General features: G+C 39.8%; 1 protein-coding gene across 2 annotated transcripts; it reads right to left on the reverse strand.

Annotated features, from left to right (window-relative positions):
• Positions 1 to 1,257: 1,257 nt before the first annotated feature.
• On the reverse strand, positions 1,258 to 13,525 carry LOC115266245 (odorant receptor 43a-like). Of its 2 annotated transcripts, XR_009998867.1 has the most exons (7): positions 13,227 to 13,525; positions 12,652 to 13,169; positions 12,347 to 12,446; positions 12,180 to 12,275; positions 2,562 to 2,714; positions 2,337 to 2,490; positions 1,258 to 2,273 (listed from the first exon to the last, which is right to left on the reverse strand). XR_009998867.1 is itself a non-coding variant. In XM_029872223.2 (6 exons), the coding sequence occupies exons 1-6, from the start codon at positions 13,515 to 13,517 to the stop codon at positions 2,440 to 2,442; spliced, it is 1,209 nt and encodes a 402-aa protein (XP_029728083.2). In that variant the 5' UTR covers positions 13,518 to 13,525; the 3' UTR covers positions 1,258 to 2,439. The 2 variants fall into 2 exon arrangements, 1 of the variants encoding a protein (XP_029728083.2); XM_029872223.2 differs by having other exon boundaries at positions 1,258 to 2,490.
• Positions 13,526 to 18,396: the final 4,871 nt, after the last annotated feature.

Consider the following 18,396-nt stretch of genomic DNA (forward strand, 5'->3'; position numbering starts at 1 on the left):
TATCAGGGGGTGCTAGAGGGTATCAAGGGCGAATCAATAGCTCTCAGGGTCTCAAGGCTAGGGTTTATAGGGTGTCTTAGGGGTGTTTCATGAGGCCTCGGAGTCATTTCCGGGGATTCAAGGAGTTTTAGAATTACTAAAAGGGGCGTTTCTGGGGGTCTCAGTGGGCTCCAGGAGTTTGCAGAGGGTTTAAGGGACAATCCTGGAGATGTCTGGATGTTCCTGGGGGATCTCAGGGGCGTTTCAGTGATCCTCAGAGAGTTCCAGGGGAGTTGTAGAGGGTCCCAGTGGCGTTTCAGAAGGGCGTTTCAGGGAACCTCAGGACGTGTCGAGGGATCTCAGGTGTGTTTCAGGAGATTTAAGAGGAGATTCCGGGGGTCTTAGGAGTGTTTCAGTGGGTCTCATGGAGTTTCTTGGAGGCTCCAGGGGGTCTTGTCAAGGGTGTTTCAAGAAGTCTTAGGGACGTTTGAGGGGGTCTCAGAGGGTTACTAGAGGTTCTCGGGGGCGCTTCATGCGGTCTCAAGAGATTCTAGGGGGTTTTATGGGGATTTCAGGAAAGCTCCAGAAGGTCTGAGGAGCTTTTTAGTGAGATTTAGGAGGTTTTAGGGGGGAGGTTCAGGGATTTTCAGGGGAAATTTAGGGGTTTTCAACTACGCCCATGGAGCTCTTTAAATCCTTGTGATACGCACCTCAAATACTTTGGCACGCTGCCCCTGAAATCCCAGTGGAATGCCTCTGAAGCACAATCTAAACTCTCTGAAACGAGCTGAAGCCCCAAAACACCCCTGGATCTCTTAGCAACCTTCTTCTTGTGGGCTTCCCTGGAACCTTTCTGGCCTAATCTCAAACCCCCAGGAGCAAAAATTTAATTCTTGAATAAGGTTACCTCATTTAAGGACAAGGTATTTTGAGTACACAGCTAAAATTTTGTCAAGCACAAATCTAGAGAACCGTCGAACGGGTCTGGCTGAAAATGTAATTCAATGTTTACGGTGCGGAAGTTACACCAAGTTACATTTTCAATCACATACGTTTGACGGATCTCTAGATTTGTGCTCGAGAAAATTGGAGCTATGTACTTCAAACACCTTGTCCTTAAAGTGCTGACTTAATTTATGCACAAAATTCCATCTTTTTATGTCCTGTTTTAATTTAAGCTTATTTTCAACTTATGCACTTCCAGCATGTAGCATAAGAGAGGTTCCACTGTACTAACACCAAATTGAAATCATTGGCAAATGGAATTTTTTTCTGCCTTCCAGGAAACGATTGGGTGCTAATTTCATCAAGAGCTTGAACTTCATTCAATTAAAATCCTTTTAAATAAGTATCAACTAAATAGCCGTGCACGCCACTACATGGACCATAAATATTGCGAGCAGCACAGACAATGAAGCCATTCGTCATACGAATGAATCGCAGACAGTATAAATGGACTTGTGGAATGGATCGGGAAATGTTTTTCGATGAACCCTGCGCGATAAAAAGAACCAAAATCGTCGTCGTCATTCATTCACAGCCAGTCAGTGCTAGCAACCCTTTTCCCCTCTGTTATTATGGCTCTTGTTTGGTTGGCAAGCCGTTAAATCACTTCGCCATAATATGTGAGGCTGAGTATGTACGAATGATGAAACGAAATGGCTCTCGAGTGTCTAAAACGCACAAAAGACCATCTCCGCGCTCTTGTAAATTTATTGTTATTAATATGATTATTTTATTACTCTGGATCAGTGGCAGGGGAAATCAAGGCGAGAGGGAAAAACACACCCCCACCCCTCAAATCGTATTCGTGGCGGTTTAATGGAAAACTAGAGGAAGGGCAAATGAGATTGGATCGAAAGATGATTATGATTCACATAGTCGTTCGTGGGTGCGTAAATAGATAGTTTTTATTCGATGAATATTTCTTGTTGCCTTCCGTTGCTATGGGAGCTATTTGGAAAATGTGAACATTTACATAAAAATTACATTTTATACGACTTGGTAATACGACAAGCTCATAGTGCAAATAGGAAAACTTGTGCTAACGAACGAACTAAAAGTGCACAGTGGTGCCACTGAATGTGGAAAAGAAATCCAACATCAAAAACCGAGCAAGACATTCCATCACAATTTTAATTTCCCCTAGGTATTTTGAAAATCATGCTCCAACGCGCCGACGATGGTCCTTCTCGGCGGCAGACGACATCCGGAGAATTCTTAACACATCATCATCACCGGGTCTCGTCGTCTTCGTCATCATCTTGTAATGCGATCCCTTGGCTACGCTTCCTCTGCAAATGACATTCATTATTCCGTTTCCATTCGGGCTTTGTATGTTCCCCGGTAATGATTACCATATTTATTACAATATCTGTTGACGTGTAAAATAATTTCCCTGGCCTCGTACATCACTCATCCTTATTATTGCGAGAGCGGTGTAAAACTTTGAAGGATGTTCTAGTTGAAACTCTGCAGCATCGTGAAGTACGTGTAGATTTTCTTGTAGATCTGCAATGGAAAATAAGAAATTATTGAAATTTTCCACGTATCTTTTACATTTCCAGATCGTAATTACAAACCTGTACGAAAGCGAACAGATCAATCGCATCGAACCCATCGGAAAGAACCACCGGATGCTGCGAGGAATTCAAAATCAGCGCAAGGGATTTTTGAGCAGGAATGGGCAGTGCGTACCAGGATACGTTGTAGATTTCATCCACCAGTTGGTCATTCTGTAAAAGAAATATAGTGATAGCAAATTATGACGCTGAAAAGAACACAGTTTGTAATGGGTTGAGTATTACCGTAGAGTAAGTACGCGTATTTACGGAAATTTTCACCCTCCCAAGATGTTACACTACTACGATGGCGTAGTGCACGTTTTGCGAACTTGTCTGGGTTATATTGACCCGAACATCCTACGTCGAGCGATTTCGTACAATGCAAGAATAGTTATTTATGCAACAAGTTGCCAAATGATGATTTTTCCAACACGAGTCGTACATTTATCCAACGATTGTTGCCAGCTTAAATATAGACCAGTAGTCACTTTTCTTCACAACTACGGGTACGTTCACTGATATTGAAATAGTTATTTACGCAACAAGTTGCAAAATTATGGTTTTTTCAGCACGAGTCGTGCATTTATCCAACGAGGCTTGCCGAGGATTTTTGTTACATTACTGACACGGTGTAAGATCCTACAGGTCCATGGCGCATAGTTCTGAAGAGATGTTATTATCAAGGGCATCCAAGAGCTTCCGCGAGTAAAGACCTCAAAATCTATACAGAAAAATGGTTCATGCACTCGTTGGATGTTACAACGTATTAGAAAAGTAACAACAATCCATTGATTACGCTTGTAGATCTTAAGTCCTTTACTCGTGGAGGTTCTTGGAGGTCCTAGTTCATCGTTGGAAATTATTTCTCTACAGAGCCTTGCTCTTTGGACCTGTATGACGCTGCATTGTATCAGTAATGGTGTAACAAACCATTGATAACGCTTGTAGATCTTCAGGTCTTTACTCGTGGAAGTTCTTGGAGGACTTAAAACATCTTTGGAAATTAATTCCTTACAAAAACATGGTTCATGGACCTGTAGGATGGTGCAACGTATTAGAAATGAAACAACAATCCATTGATTACACTTGAAGATCTTAAGGCCTTTCCGCGTGGAAATTCTTGGAGGTCTTAGATCATCGTTGTAAATTATTTCTCCACAGAATTATGCTCTCTGGACCTGTAGGACGCTATACTGTATCAGTAATGTGACAATAAACCATTAATAACGCTTGTAGATCTTCAGGTCTTTACTCGTGGAAGTTCTTGGAAGACTTAGAACATCTAGAGAAATTAGTTCCTCACAGATGTGGTTCATGGACATGTTGGATGTTACAACGTATTAAAAATGTAACAACAATCCATTGATTACGCTGGTAGATCTTAAGGCCTATACTCGTGGATGTACATGGAGGTCCTAGATCATTGTTGGAAATTATTTCTCTACAGAACTATGCTCCCTGGACCTGTAGGACGCTACATTGTATCAGTAATGTGGCAACAAACCATTCATAACGCTTGTAGATCTTCAGGTCTTTACTCGTGGAAGTTCTTGGAGGACCTAGAACATCTTTGGAAATTAGTTCCTCATAGAAAACTAGTTCATGGACCTGTAGAATGTTACAACGTATCAGTAATATAACAACAAACCATTGATTACGTATATAGGTCTTAAGGCCTTTACTCGTGGGAGTTCTTAGAGAACCTAGATCATCTTTGGAAAGTAGCAGTAGTTCCATTCTCCATGGATCTGTAGGATGTTGCATCGTATCGTCATGTAAGAATAATCCATTGAGCACGCTTGTAGATCTTAAGGCCTTAACTCGCGGAAGTTCATGGAAGACCTAGCATATCTTTAGAAATGAACACTATTCACTACAATGCTCAATGGACCTCTGGGATGTTACAACGCATCGGTAATGTAGCAAGAAACCATTGGCTATGTTTGTAGATCTTCAGGCTTTTACTCGCGGAATTCTTGGATATCAAAATTGGAGGTCGTGTTTGAAAATTATTTATTTACAGAACAATGCTCCGTAGACCTGTAGGATGTTGCACAGTATCAGTAATGCACAGTGTTCGAAATCGATCATTTTACGATCAAAATTAAATAACTTTTTTTAGGTTGGTTCTAGAGGTTTGGCGTGTTCTACAAAGTTTTTCTGCATGTTAAAAAGCGTCTTTTGATAAAATGTAATAAATGATTAATCCCCCTAGAAGTGAGATAAATTTTTTATTTTTTCGAAATATTTTTTTAGAAGTTTGACGTCTTTGGCAAAGTTGTAGCCCATAATAAGAGAAATCGGAGAAATAAAAATAAAAATCGTAGAACATGTCAAAGCTCCATCTCTTACGGTTTTCAAGATATGATGCGTTTTGTGTGATGTACCCCTAAAACTAGTTTTTTCAGTGTAGCTTCAACAGATAAAATCCTACAGTTTTGTGACCTTCCACAAACTTGTTCAGGACGTTGAAATACACATTTCTTTTGAAGATGTCAAGTCATTATATCTTAAAACAAAAAAGTTATAGGCAAATTTATCATATTTTAAGGTGCACTTTCACCTTAAGTAACTATTTCCGGCGCAGATGGCTCAGTCGGTAGTTGAAAGATTAGACTTTTTCTATCACTTGGGGTGGAAACCCTTGTGGGCAATAGTGGGAAAGGTGGTTTAAATACATGACAAAAACTAATTATTTTGCCTGTAATAAAAGAAAAATAAATAAAAATTAATCATTTAGGAGCCCGCAGTAATTTTTACTGCATTGCGTTATTTCCAGCAATATTTTACAACATTTTTGAGCATGATTTATTTATTTATTTACTTAAATTAGCGACACTTACCACCAAAGTTGCATTCGTGTCGTTTTTGAACATTGTTTTTACCAAACAGAATATTTTATTCTTGATTTTGAATTCATATTGTTAACTATCAGATGGCCAGACAATTTCTGATAAAGTTACTTTAATATTACCTGTTTGAAGTTTTTTTGGGCAATATTCAAGTTAAGTAGCGCTAGAAATAGGAAGAAGGAAATAATAAACAGTTCAAGATGTGCATCAAAACACATAGTAGATTTTTTTGTTATTTTTTCATGTATTTATATTTATATTTGTTGTTTGACTTTTCAACTACAGAATCAGTATCGGAAAACATCAGGAGAAGTTTTGATTCGTCCGATAGCAGATTAACAGCTTTTTCGGTAATCTACGAGTTTGACTTACAACTGGGAAGCAATAGAAATATATCAGATATAAATCAATAAAATACAGGGGTTGCCGAGAAATAACGCGATAGTTTTTTTTTTAAATTTCAAACATTATTTTTAATCTCTTGACGTTAACCAATTACATGTTACGTCCCATCGTCTGCATCATGAGTTAATTGAAGTACTTTTCATATTTTCAACAGTACTTTTCACAAAAATCGGGTTGAAAATAAAATTTTATATCAAATTGATCATTTGATATAAAAGATTAACTTTATTTTCACCAGGAAATCGTCAAAATATGTATTGAAGAATGTAAAATTACAACTACCTTAATAAGAACTGCGAAGGTATTTATCAAAACGCATTTGATATTCTAACCACCGTAGCCATTCATTTTTATGACTATTGAGTAGGTTGTCATTTATTTGGGCATAGATATGTTGAATAAGTTTGAATTGAAGGGGCCATGCACAAATTACGACACGCTTTAGGAGGGGAGGGGGCAAGGTTTTTCAGAGCATGACGACCCATACAAACAATTGTGATGTCGCATACAAAAAGCGTGACATAGAGGAGAGGGGCGTTGAAAAAGGTCGAATTTTGCGTGATATAATTTGTGTATCACCCTTTAGACTAAATCGATTTCGCTCAAATGCTGAACGTAGCTTCTGGGAGTCCAAAACAACTGATACAGGAGGTAAGCCTTGGCATTTTTCGAATTTTATGTTTTTCATATAAGTGTGGGCCACCCTAATACGCCTTTTTCAAATGTTAGTCTAGATAAATGTTAGATTTTGCAAAATTGATTCTTAAACAAATTTTTAAACATCCATTAAGTTTCATTGGCTGATGAGAGGCTACTGAACCTATATATGGCCATGTTGGCACGAAACACGATAAAAAATATTCACTAAATGTAGACATGAAAAAAGTTTTTGTTAGAAAAACTTTTTTCCCTTAAATATTTCACAGCATACAAAAAAGTGCCACCCTAAAACCCCTTCCGAAGGGGCCCTTCGTCGAAGTATGATGTGTCTTCCACCTGCGAAGGCTTGGTCTTGGCCTAGCCGCCTCTTCATCTACCCGCTGCCTGCTGTTATTGTAGTCGATACTGTAGCAAACCGCTAGGTGAACGCTGTGAGTGTAGCCATCGTCTACTCTCCAGTTAGAACTACCAGTTAGGCCAGGACTACAAGAAATAACGTTGATAATCGACTCCGCTGCGTTCCGACTAAAAATACTTTTGGTACCGACACTATCCAGATCGACATCTAGCATAGCCAGTGTCTCCTGCAGGATCTAACCCCACTGGTTCGTAAAACGGCTTTCCCGTTCCACGGACCAGGCATTGAAGTCACCCGCTATTACCACCGGTCGTCGCCCTGTTAGCACGGTTATCATACAGTCCAGTATCTGCGTAAACTGCTCGATCGACCACCACGGAGGCGCATAACAGCTACAGAAGAAGACCCCGGTTACTTTGACGACCACGAAGCTCTCATAGGTAGAAGACACGAACTCCCCATGAACGGAGTATTTACCCGTCGTCCATATCACCGTCATTTTTCTGAACGTGTCCGTGGCCCAACTGCCGTTACCGGCGGGTACTCAGTATGGGTCCGATGTCAGAAACTGCCTGACAAACCAGTTGCTGAGCTGCGTCATATTGGTTCAGCTGCGTTACCTGCACTGTGATTTGGTCAGCTACGGCTCATTGAAGGCCGAACACCTTGGACCTCCCGTTGGGTGCTTGTTGTTCGCGGATTTCTCGGAGGAAATCAAACACGTGGGTAGACTCGTGCAGCCTTGTGCCTTATGGCCTTCAGCGCCGCATCAGCTACACAGCTTGGTTCTGTTAGGGCCTTCACAGTCCCATGACTTGTGTCCTGGTTCCAGACTCCTGCAGCAAACCCCTGTGGATCGTGCAATGTCAGTGATCATACTGATTAGCCCACCTCAAACTTTCTTAGTTTAAAGGACCCATTTGCAGCCGCCACTGGTAGCTGTACCAAGGCATCCTGTGTCCCTGCCGGGCCCTTCCGTAGCTGAATAGCTGCGGTGGCCACCTGCACCTCGCACATTTAGAGCAGTGCCGTGACGAGCTCTTTCGCTACAATGATCTCGTTCAGGTTCTTCATCTTCAGAGTCGCTTGCGCTGTAAGAGCCCTCACCTCGAGCCCTTCGCTAAGGACCTCTTCTGCCAGACTTTTGTAGGCGGCGCTCTTTCGCCCATTATCGTGCTTGAGCTCTAGGATCATTTCACCCGAATGAGTATGTCTAATTTTGCGCACGTCAGCTTCCAGATCCGACAAAGTCCGAAAGTCGATGATCTTACCAAGCTGCTGCACAGCCACCTCCATAGCAGACAGCCCGTCTCGTTTTTGGTTGATGGTCCTCATCAACCACGTTCCGTCCACTATCTCCCCCGCTGCTACTGACTCCTCAATTGACGAAGATCTAGCCCACTTCTTGCGAAGCGGTTAGCCTCACCACTACTTCCACTAGCTTTCTGATATAAAGGAGGATAGGAATGGAGGTCCATCACACCAGTACCCTACAGTAACGTGGTAAGGGACGAAATACTGTGTTGGGGGGGTTGGTTGGTTGCTTTGCACAGATACCCCAGAGGCTCCGTTAACGATCGAGCATCCTTTGCAACCCCTCGATCACTCATTCTTCGGCGCTGGTCGCTTGACACCTTGAATTGAAATTAGAAGTCCTTAGCCGGCATCTACACGGCTGGCTCACAGAAAGTGGGGGTCGACAAGCCCCTGGAATACCGTCTCTGCTGACCCTCGAGGTATGCTGCGTATCCTTGCAGTTACGAACTTAATTACACGCTCTTTTAGAAACGAATAACGGCAGTGAGTTGGCGCATTTTCGGCTGCTAAGGTCGCATTACCGCCTCTGTAGTCCTTGGAAGGCGGGAAGAGTCGATCCCTCGCCAACTGCCTGCATTTTCTGGGCTATCACAGTGGTTTAGCTGCGTTACTGAAGGCTGGGAACTTTGGGACTTTTGACAAATCAAGCATTCATGCAGCCTTCCGCCCTCTGATCTTCACCACCATATCGGATACAATGCTTGCTCCTGTCAGGGTCTTAACAGTTCTACGACTTGTGTCTCCGTTAAAGACACCTAAAGCAAACCTCCGGTTGCTCGTGCATACTAGGCGAACATGCCGACCAGCCCAGCGTCCGGTATAGCCAATTTCCCAATAATGATATTAATGACACATGCCACCGTGACGTTACAACGTTTTGACACCTTTCTGTCAGATTTTCCACTATAACACGTAAATTCGACCTCAAACCCTCAAATATTTTTACATATTCAGATTCCTTGTAAAATTTCCAATAAGTATGATCTGTTAAACAGTTAGTTTTCATTGAGAAAGCATGTTAAAATGGAAATGAGTAGCGTGACGTTACAACGTTGTAACGTTATGCTACTAATTTCCATTTTTAACACACTTTTTAACATACTTTTACATTTTTAACATACTATAGTGGAAAATCTGACAGAAAAGGTGTCACGGTAGAATGTGTCAAATACACATTTATTCGTAATACAGTTTTCAGTAGTTTTAACGTATTTCTCAAGTGGATGCCCGATAACGATATGCTATTGTAACAAAAAAAAAAACCAGATTAATCCACCTAGTGGTGATAGTGCCTTTCTCGTCGAATATATACTCATGAACTTTTCGTCGACGTTAGCCAAAATGTTCCTGAATCTTGAAAACACTTTATATAGAAAAGCAACAATTTTAACAAAGCCATCATCGATTTTCTAAACTTATTAATGATACATATTCCGACGTTATGTTCAACAGCAAAACAGAGCTGAAAAATATCAGACCTCTCAGTTGACTGCTTGACCACCTCAACCCTAGTCGTGTATTGGGTTCATTATAACCCCATTCCATTTACTACGGCAGCTAATGCATGAAGAAGGTTAACTGTATTCACAATCACAGATCACTTTGTGATCTTCGCCAATGTTTATTTCAGCACACTTTAGGCTATAATTTATTATCATTGGTAACATGATTCATGTAAAATTTGACCTTCCCACGAGAAAAATGCATTCAAATTCTTGAATTTCATTTTCATTCAAATTTCAATCGCAATAAGAAAAGTGAGGGCTCAACCAGCCGCACCCAAATTGTGAGCAGTAATTTCAAAAGCATAAGGAGATTGAAGATTGAAAAACTGTATAAGGTGTTTATGCGATTAAATTATATTTTTTCCATTAAACGTTGATCCATCCTACTATACATTTACACCGCATGAATCTGAAATGGTGTGATTTGAAGAGATCGCTTTGGTCACGATTTCGTTCTCTTGCATATATAATCTTATAATCTTACCCATCGTTTACATGCTATCAAAAAAGCCACAATTTGATTTACCGCTTTGACATTTATTTTGTTCACCTTTATAATTCCGTTATTTGATGTGCAGCTTGCATCGGTTTTGTTAAATTTTGCGTTTGACCACTTCCGGCGGGACACCTGCAACCGATTCCGGTGGACTTAAATATTGTCTGGGACTAAGTTTTTGTCAACTGAAAAGCTGAAATTGAATGTGATCTGAGGGTATTTTCTTGCTAACCGTTCGGTAAATTTTTGAAAAAGCCACGATTTTATGTATCGCATGCATGATTTTGGTTCACTTCTATTAAATCACTTCCGATGGAACACCCGCAACCGTTTCCGAAATATTATTACAAGTTCTAGATGTGGCCTGAGAGTATTTTCTTGTTGACCGTTCATTAGATTATCAAAAACGCCGCTATGGTTTAGTTCCCTTCTATATTTTACCACTTCCGACGCGTTACTCGTCTTGTCACCAGTTCTGGAACACTACCGGTTCTCCCAAATATGGTCTGAGATTATTCGTTGGTTAACCGATTATCTTGTTACTGAAAAAGTCATTGAAATGTCGCATGTATTGGAAAAGCCATGGGTTTGGTTCAATTTTATATTTAGCCGCTTTCGGAGGGAAACCCGGAACTAGTTTTGGCACTACTGACAGTCCATAATGTGGTTTTAGCCCACTTCCTGAATAACCGGTCATCAAGTTGTCGAAAAAGCCGTTTTTTGATGTGCCGTATGCAAAAGTTTTGTCAACTTTTATATACGGCCACTTCTGGCGGAGCACCCGGAACCGGTTCTGGAACACTACCGGTTCAGATATGATCTGAAACTGGTTTCTTGCTAATTGCTCATCAGGTTATCAAAAATGCCGCAGTTTGATGTGTCACATGCATGGATTTGGTTCACTTTTATATTTCGTCACTTCCTGCAGGACACCCGGAACCGGTTCCGGAACACTACCGGTTGAGATATGGTCTGAGACTGTTTTCTTGCTAACTGCATTTTCGATAACCTGATGAAAATGCCGCAATTTGATGTGTCGCATGCATGGATTTGGTTCGTTTTTATATTTGGCCACTTCCGGCGGGACATCCGGAACCGGTTCTGGACCACTACCGGTTCAGATATGATCTGAAACTGTTTTCTTGCTAACTGCTCATCAGGTTATCGAAAATGCCGCAGTTTGATGTGTCGCATGCATGGATTTGGTTCACTTTTATATTTGGCCACTTCCGGCGGGACATCCGGAACCGGTTCCGGAACACAACCGGTTCAGATATGGTCTGAGACTGTTTTCTTGCTTACTGTTCATCAGGTTATCCAAAATGCCGCAGTTTGATGTGTCGCATGTATGCGTTTGTTCCATTTTTATGTATAGCCCCTTCCAAGGGTACTGATCCGGAACACGCAAATGGCCATAACTCCGGAACGGCTGGACCGATCCGAACCATTTTCAATAGGAAACAATGGGACCAGATTCCGCGTCGAATGAACCGTCGGTCAATAAAATCGGTTGAGGTTTACTGCCAAAAAGTGATGTGAGTTTTTTTGTACACACACACACACACACACACACACACACACACACACACACACACACACACACACACACACACACACACACACACACACACACACACACACACACACACACACACACACACACACACACACACACACACACACACACACACACACACACACACACACACACACACACACACACATACACACATACACACACACAGACATCACCCCTATTCGTCGAGCTGAGTTGATTGGTATATGTGACTTGACCCTCCGGGCCTTCTATCAAAAAGTAGTTTTTGGAGTGAACATATAGCCTTTCCAGTACACTTAGTGTACGAGAAAGGCAAAACGGTATTGACTGGCCAATTAGCAAAATTATTCCTCAACGATTGGATCCACGAAGAAGATTCAAATCAAGGGTCGAAACGCCAGATTAAAAAGTATCACCTCGTTTCTAATCGATCCTGACCGTTAAGCCAACCATATGAGCATAACTTTGTGAAAGTATCAACATACCTTAGTCGAGTAGACAGTTCCCAGCGCACATGCGATGAATAATTGAACAATACACAAGAGAACTACGATCAAACCAGGATACCAAATACCATCAGTCTACAAAGAAATAAAATCATTGGGATATCGAACAGCTGTTAATATAATTGCTCTTCTCTTAAAGGACTTACCGCAGATTGAACGTAAAGTGAAGCAACCGTTTCCGCTATCATGCAGGAAAAATTGACGAAAAATCCAGGTTTCAACAGGGAGTCCATTTTCGACATGTACCTGAAACACATACGGGGAAATCAATATGGTACACTTAACCCAAGTAACATTTTGATGACTAATTTGTCTTATAGAGGTTTTTAAAACCGTTATGAAGTAAAATATGTTTTATTTTGGTTTTATGACGGGTTTGAGAACCTCTTCTAGTATATTTGACTAACAAATGCTACTTGGGAACTCTGTCTCTATGTATATATTTCATTACTCCATATGCTCTTGATGTTTTTCTGTAATGTCATCTAGCAGACGGTACACTTCTTCATCGCTCTTAGTTTTGTTATACTGCAGGGCAAGCTCGTCGAGTTTCTTCAAATAAATGATGATGATATCCAGCTGTCCCATCGCATGCAAGATGAAAAAGAGAAAGCAGGTATCGGTGGCCAACAGCCCATAGCTAGCTTCGTAGATTTGGAGAAAATGGTACGACAAGTTGATGAGGTATCCGAACAACTTTGTATGGTCAATCCAAGGAAAGAAAAATCCAAAGGGCAGCTGAAGAGACCTGGACGTTATCGAGTAAACGATGGTGTAGACCGGAATGAACGTTGTCAACATCGTAAACAGGTAACTGAAAATCTTGATGAACACTTTGCACATCACGGCCGTTGTTTGTAAGGATTCGTGAGCTTCAGGATAGCCTCTTACTCTGTCGAAGCGTTTCACATTGTAGACATGAAGGTCGTACAAGCGGTCATCGGTGTAGTTGGCAATCTTGGCAAATCCCTATCGGACCCAGAATCAATTAGTTTGGACAGGTCAAATGTTGAACTGAGTTCTTACCTGGACAGCAATCCCCATCGTTACCAGACAAAACACAACATCGGTCAATTGTCCCCAAAACACAGTCAAACACCAACAGTTGACCACAATGTATAAGGTCAAATCGCAGACAAGGAAAATCAATCGAGGATTAAGGCGAGTATAGTCGCCTCCTCGCAGACGATCTGCTCCACTAACGTGGAAATATCCTATCAAGGTATCACACGCACTTTCATACATTGCACGGGAAGTTTTAAACTCCGATTGCAGTTCCTTTTTGCGCCTATTTAAATAACGTTCGAATCGTTCCATTATGATTCCTTTTTAAATACCGGAGTACAGCTACAGAATTAAAAATGAAGGATTCACAACTCGTGGAAGAGCTTATAAAGTCATGCCAGCTTCCAACAGAATTTTAAATTTATGCACACAACCAACTGGAATTATTACCAACTTGTTGAACGGATAGTATTAGTGTGTTTTGATCTTTGTTCAATCTTTTATAATTTAAAAATGCAGGTATATAAAAATTCCCAAGGATAGAAGTTCAAGCAATATAATCTAGCAGGAAAATGTATAATATATGAGATGATTCGTTCAATAAAACAGCAACAATCATATGTATTTTCACATAACGCCTCTTATTTCCGCCTTGCAGCTCTCCGGTATTCGGCTTATCTTAGATGATTCAAGCATTTCAGTCAATTTTCAATTCTCCACTGAGTCGTTCAACACCATGCAACGATGACACGTCCCTTGAACAACAGGAACCACATGTCAGATAAATTGGGTTTACCATCTTAAGTAAACCGAACATCATCTCAGCGGTTACGGTATGGCAGCCAGTCAGTCAGTCAGTCAGCCATACATCAGCGTAGTGTCAAAACACAATAAGGCCAATTTTTACAACATCACGCATATCGGACGCAAAAATTCAATTTGTTGATGCTATGAAATGCGTGCGTTTATGTGGGGCTTCCTTTGCCTCCTTCTCCGTGTCGGTGCGTAGCGTTTCTGTAAGGAAGCAGTTTCTTCAACGGATGGAATGCTCACCACTCCTCTACCATGGTTCACAGTCAGACAGAAACGCGGCTACGCGAAAAACTAGGGGGGATATTTTTGCACAGAAGACGTGAAAGCAATTGCAAAATTCGGCCTCTGTATGTTTGCCCATGGTGTAACTATCTTTTGTACAGTGGGACTTTGTAAAATGCGAATTTAAAAGGAAGAAAATTGATTCAGAAATACTTTACCATTGGAACTTTGCGTACCGTAAAACGGGGTATCATTGGTGAGCGGGTTAACATTGATCCATGTGATCCACCTCATGGAATATTCAAACAAGTAGTTTTCATTGCATCCTGCTCATGAATGGTATATCGGAATCTGTTATTGTTGAGCCACTGAATTAAATAAAATTCATAAACATGGAGTTTCATAAACTTATAAATAATTCGATTTTTTTCTTAACTGTGTTTCGCATCGTAATCGGATACGTTCTCAAAACTCATACTTATGGCATAAATACTAGATACAATGTGAGGTTTCTAATCAGTAACTCAATATGACATCCCGGAATCGAAATTCGTAAGCAAAACTTTTATGAAAGTGCTACTTTTCTTTAAAATAGTTGATTTATTGAAGATAGTCCCCAAGTAATAATGAATGCTGAACAGTGAGAATATTAGCTGAACATTGGCTGGTTAATGGTGTCAGTGGCTGAACACAATGCAATGATGGCTGAATATTGATCTGAAGTATGGCTTGTTCAACCTCTTCAATCAGCAATACACAAATGGCTGAATATTTAACAAATATTTAACAAGTTAAATAGAATATTATTGAAGCTGTGTAACCAGCTTTTAAAACATACACCAAAATTCAGAAATAATCATCTGCTGTTTAACCTTTATTCAAATAATTTTTGACAGCTGACCCAAACAATGTTTTCTTATAGTCCACATAGCTTCTTCAGCCTCAATGCAGGGTTAGTTCAACTTTTGTTCTTGATCATTCAGACACAACAAGTAATGCTTTCGTTTTCGAAGATATGTATTCATATGTGTGCGTTGTAGATGCTAAGGTAAGTGGCTATAAATCAGGAGGACCGAGTTCAATTCCCAATTGTCCCACGAATTAATTTATACATTCCTAAACATCTGTTCTGTGAACAGAAAACCGCAAACAGTAAAACTATGAATACAGAGATAGTTTCGGCTTTGCAGTCTTGTTTTAGTGGAACAAACTATTTAATTTTGTCCGACGTTTCGACACCGGGTTCGGCGTCTTCTTCAGGGAAAAATTGATGTTGTTCTTTGTCTTAGGGTATGGTTGTTCTGTTACGGTAAGTATAAGGTTTTGGTCGGTACATGTCATATGGTTGGTCAACTGGTCAATATTTTGAAATTTAATTTTATAGTTTAGTCACTTTTAGATTTGCTCACTCTGTTTTCGGGCACTATTGATTGTTAAGCTTTTATCATGATTGTCCATTTTTTTCCCTGAAGAAGGCGCCGAACCCGGTGTCGAAACGTCGGACAAAATTAAATAGTTTGTTCCACTAAAACAAGACTGCAAAGCCGAAACTATCTCTGATCTCCTATCACAGTCGAACCAACATAACAACTATGAATATTTTTTTTTAATTTTTAACAACAATGCATCAACTTGATTAATTGCTGATTAAGCGCATATTAAGCCTTAAATCAGCCTTTCAGTGAACCTCAAATCAGCTACAGGTTAAAAAAAATCACCAAAATTAGATGTTTAGGAGCTGAACAAAGGATTGTACATCTTGTTCTCAGCTTTCGTTCAAATTAAGGCTGTTTTAAAATAGTTGGAAAAACGCTTGTACAGCATCAAATTGTTACCTCGGTTCTCAAATCCTTCAAATATTGCCTACCTTTATGCGGTTATCATGTTTTAGTTAGAGGCTTTTATTTTAAAATAATTCAAAAAGTACTCAATTTGTAAGAATTTGGGCAACATATTCGAAATCAGGGATTCAGAGTTTAGTAAGTAAGGGTGTTTGTGATACAAACTGACTTTGTTAACTAGGGTGATCAATGTTACCCCAAAACAACAAAATCATAAATTAGATATTATTAAAATAGGCTCTTAACTATTTAAACGTTTTTGAAAACTTCAAAATAACTGGACACTGCCCTAGCAGGAATCACTTGAAAAATATTGGCCAGATTCAGAGTGATATCTGTCGTTTCTGTAATACGGAACATGAAACCTCGGAACACCTGCGGTCTGCAGAACCTGGTAAGGTCTTGGAGTTTATTAATTCTTCCATTGCACCTGACTAGGAGACGACGCGTCGAGGCAGAAGCTGATTGCTTGACATATGGTAATCAGCTAGCTAGATGCGAATATCAAAACGAGACATGCTACAAAAGTTCAACTTATTGGACGCAGTGGCTTAATTTCCCCAACAGGGGAGAAAAAAAAGCTTCGGAATACTTTTCGATGTAGCTTAACACGTAATAAGAGTTATTACTTTTTCAAATATAAATCATGTAGCATTTGCTTGTGTAAGAAAACTATCCAAAAAAAAGACCGAAAAAATGGTCAATGTTACCCCGGATTACATGGTACTTGTTCCCAACCGAAAATTGTCCGTAGTACTTTGCGCTACCAAAATTCTATCTAAGATTCTAGGATTCTGCCGTGATTTTCTTCCCGAATTGACTTGTTTAATTCCTACTGTTATTTGACAATGAAGTTTTGAATGTGCCCGGATTTTTCCAGGCGGAAAACTCGGACTTAAAACTGGATTTATTTAATACCTAGACTAGACACTAAAATCTAATCTATCTTCACGGGAAAAATCCGTTCCCAAAATCATGACGAAAAAGTCATTAAACCATAAACTATGCGTCTTTACGATAGCATGACTACAAGTCATAATATCATGATAAAAACGAAGAATATCATAAATATTGTTTACAGCTTTCATAAAAAAAAGTCATTGCCAAAGACCTTACGACACACCTTTTCTTGCTTACCTTTACGCAACATGATGACGCTGAGTCATAAAACCATGAAACAGCGGCATGATTTTTTTTTGAGAATATTTCTTGGGGGTTTTCTCGTATAGGTTTACCTGAAATTTCTTCCTCCAGACATTTCCCGGAATATCCTCAAAAGTTATTCTCGGAATTACCGCAAAAGTTCCTTCTAGTATTTCACCCAGAATTCTTTCTTGGATTTTCTCGTACTTACTCTTGGGATTCCTCCCGGAATTCCTCTGAAGATACTTCCCGGAGTTCTTCATGGATTTCCTCCGAGATTTTTCCTGGAATGTTTTACAAATAGGGTTAAAAATATAATTTGGACATGTATGTAATTTGGACAAGCACGGCGATGTATGTATTGTTCCGGAGAGCTAATTAAAGTGGATACTTCTCAATATCTATTATTGGATCATACAGACCCTATTCTGATGACTTACGTTGAAAATACGCTTAACAATTAAGAATTTACTTCAAAATTATCGAAAATGTAAAATATTTCACTAAAACCCCTCAAATGCACAGGTATGCAGACGACATACACTTCACAGTCAAATACAATATTCACCTCAAAATCGTTGAATGAATAATTGTAAGAAATTTGAAAGCCTTATTGCAATGAAACATGTTCAATAAAGAAGCATTAGGCAGCCAATCCCTTAACATACATCTAGAACGCTTAAAATAGGTGGTGTCCAAAATACATTACAAGTTTTCTACTGTAAATATATTTTGGTCATCTGACGAACTACATGGGGATGCTGTGCGATTGCATACTTGGAGGCGTATTCTGTGAGTCTGGCATATTTTATCGATTTAAAAAAAAACTGTAATAGTTATCAAAATAAATGCCTGTTAAGCGGAGACATTTGATTATTTTCTAGAAAATATTTGTTAATTTATGTTACTTCCATGATTTAGCAGTATTCATGGCTAAACATTGAGATAATTGCCCCGTCCAAATTATATATACCTGAGGGTGTCCAAAACATATATTCGGTGTTCATAATGCAATTCTAACAGGCGATTGAAAATTGTGATTTTCTTAGTTTAAAATGCTTTCGTTAAGGTTTTTGTCACCAGGAACGCAAAGTACAATCATATTATAAGCGTATTGATGACATTGAAAAATAATTAATTGCTTTCTATAGAAGCTAGGGGACGATTTTTCC

Source organism: Aedes albopictus, chromosome 3 (assembly GCF_035046485.1).
Source record: "Aedes albopictus strain Foshan chromosome 3, AalbF5, whole genome shotgun sequence".
NCBI lineage: Eukaryota > Metazoa > Arthropoda > Insecta > Diptera > Culicidae > Aedes > Aedes albopictus.

Bases quoted from the DNA above. Each gene is read 5' to 3' on its own strand.
- LOC115266245 (XM_029872223.2), bottom strand. From the start codon at position 13,517: ATGGAACGATTCGAACGTTATTTAAATAGGCGCAAAAAGGAACTGCAA. The intron at 13,170-13,226 runs GTAAGAACTCAG...TGGGTCCGATAG, and splicing joins CGATGGGGATTGCTGTCCAG to GGATTTGCCAAGATTGCCAA. The intron at 2,491-2,561 runs GTTTGTAATTAC...TTTCCATTGCAG, and splicing joins ATCTGTTCGCTTTCGTACAG to ATCTACAAGAAAATCTACAC.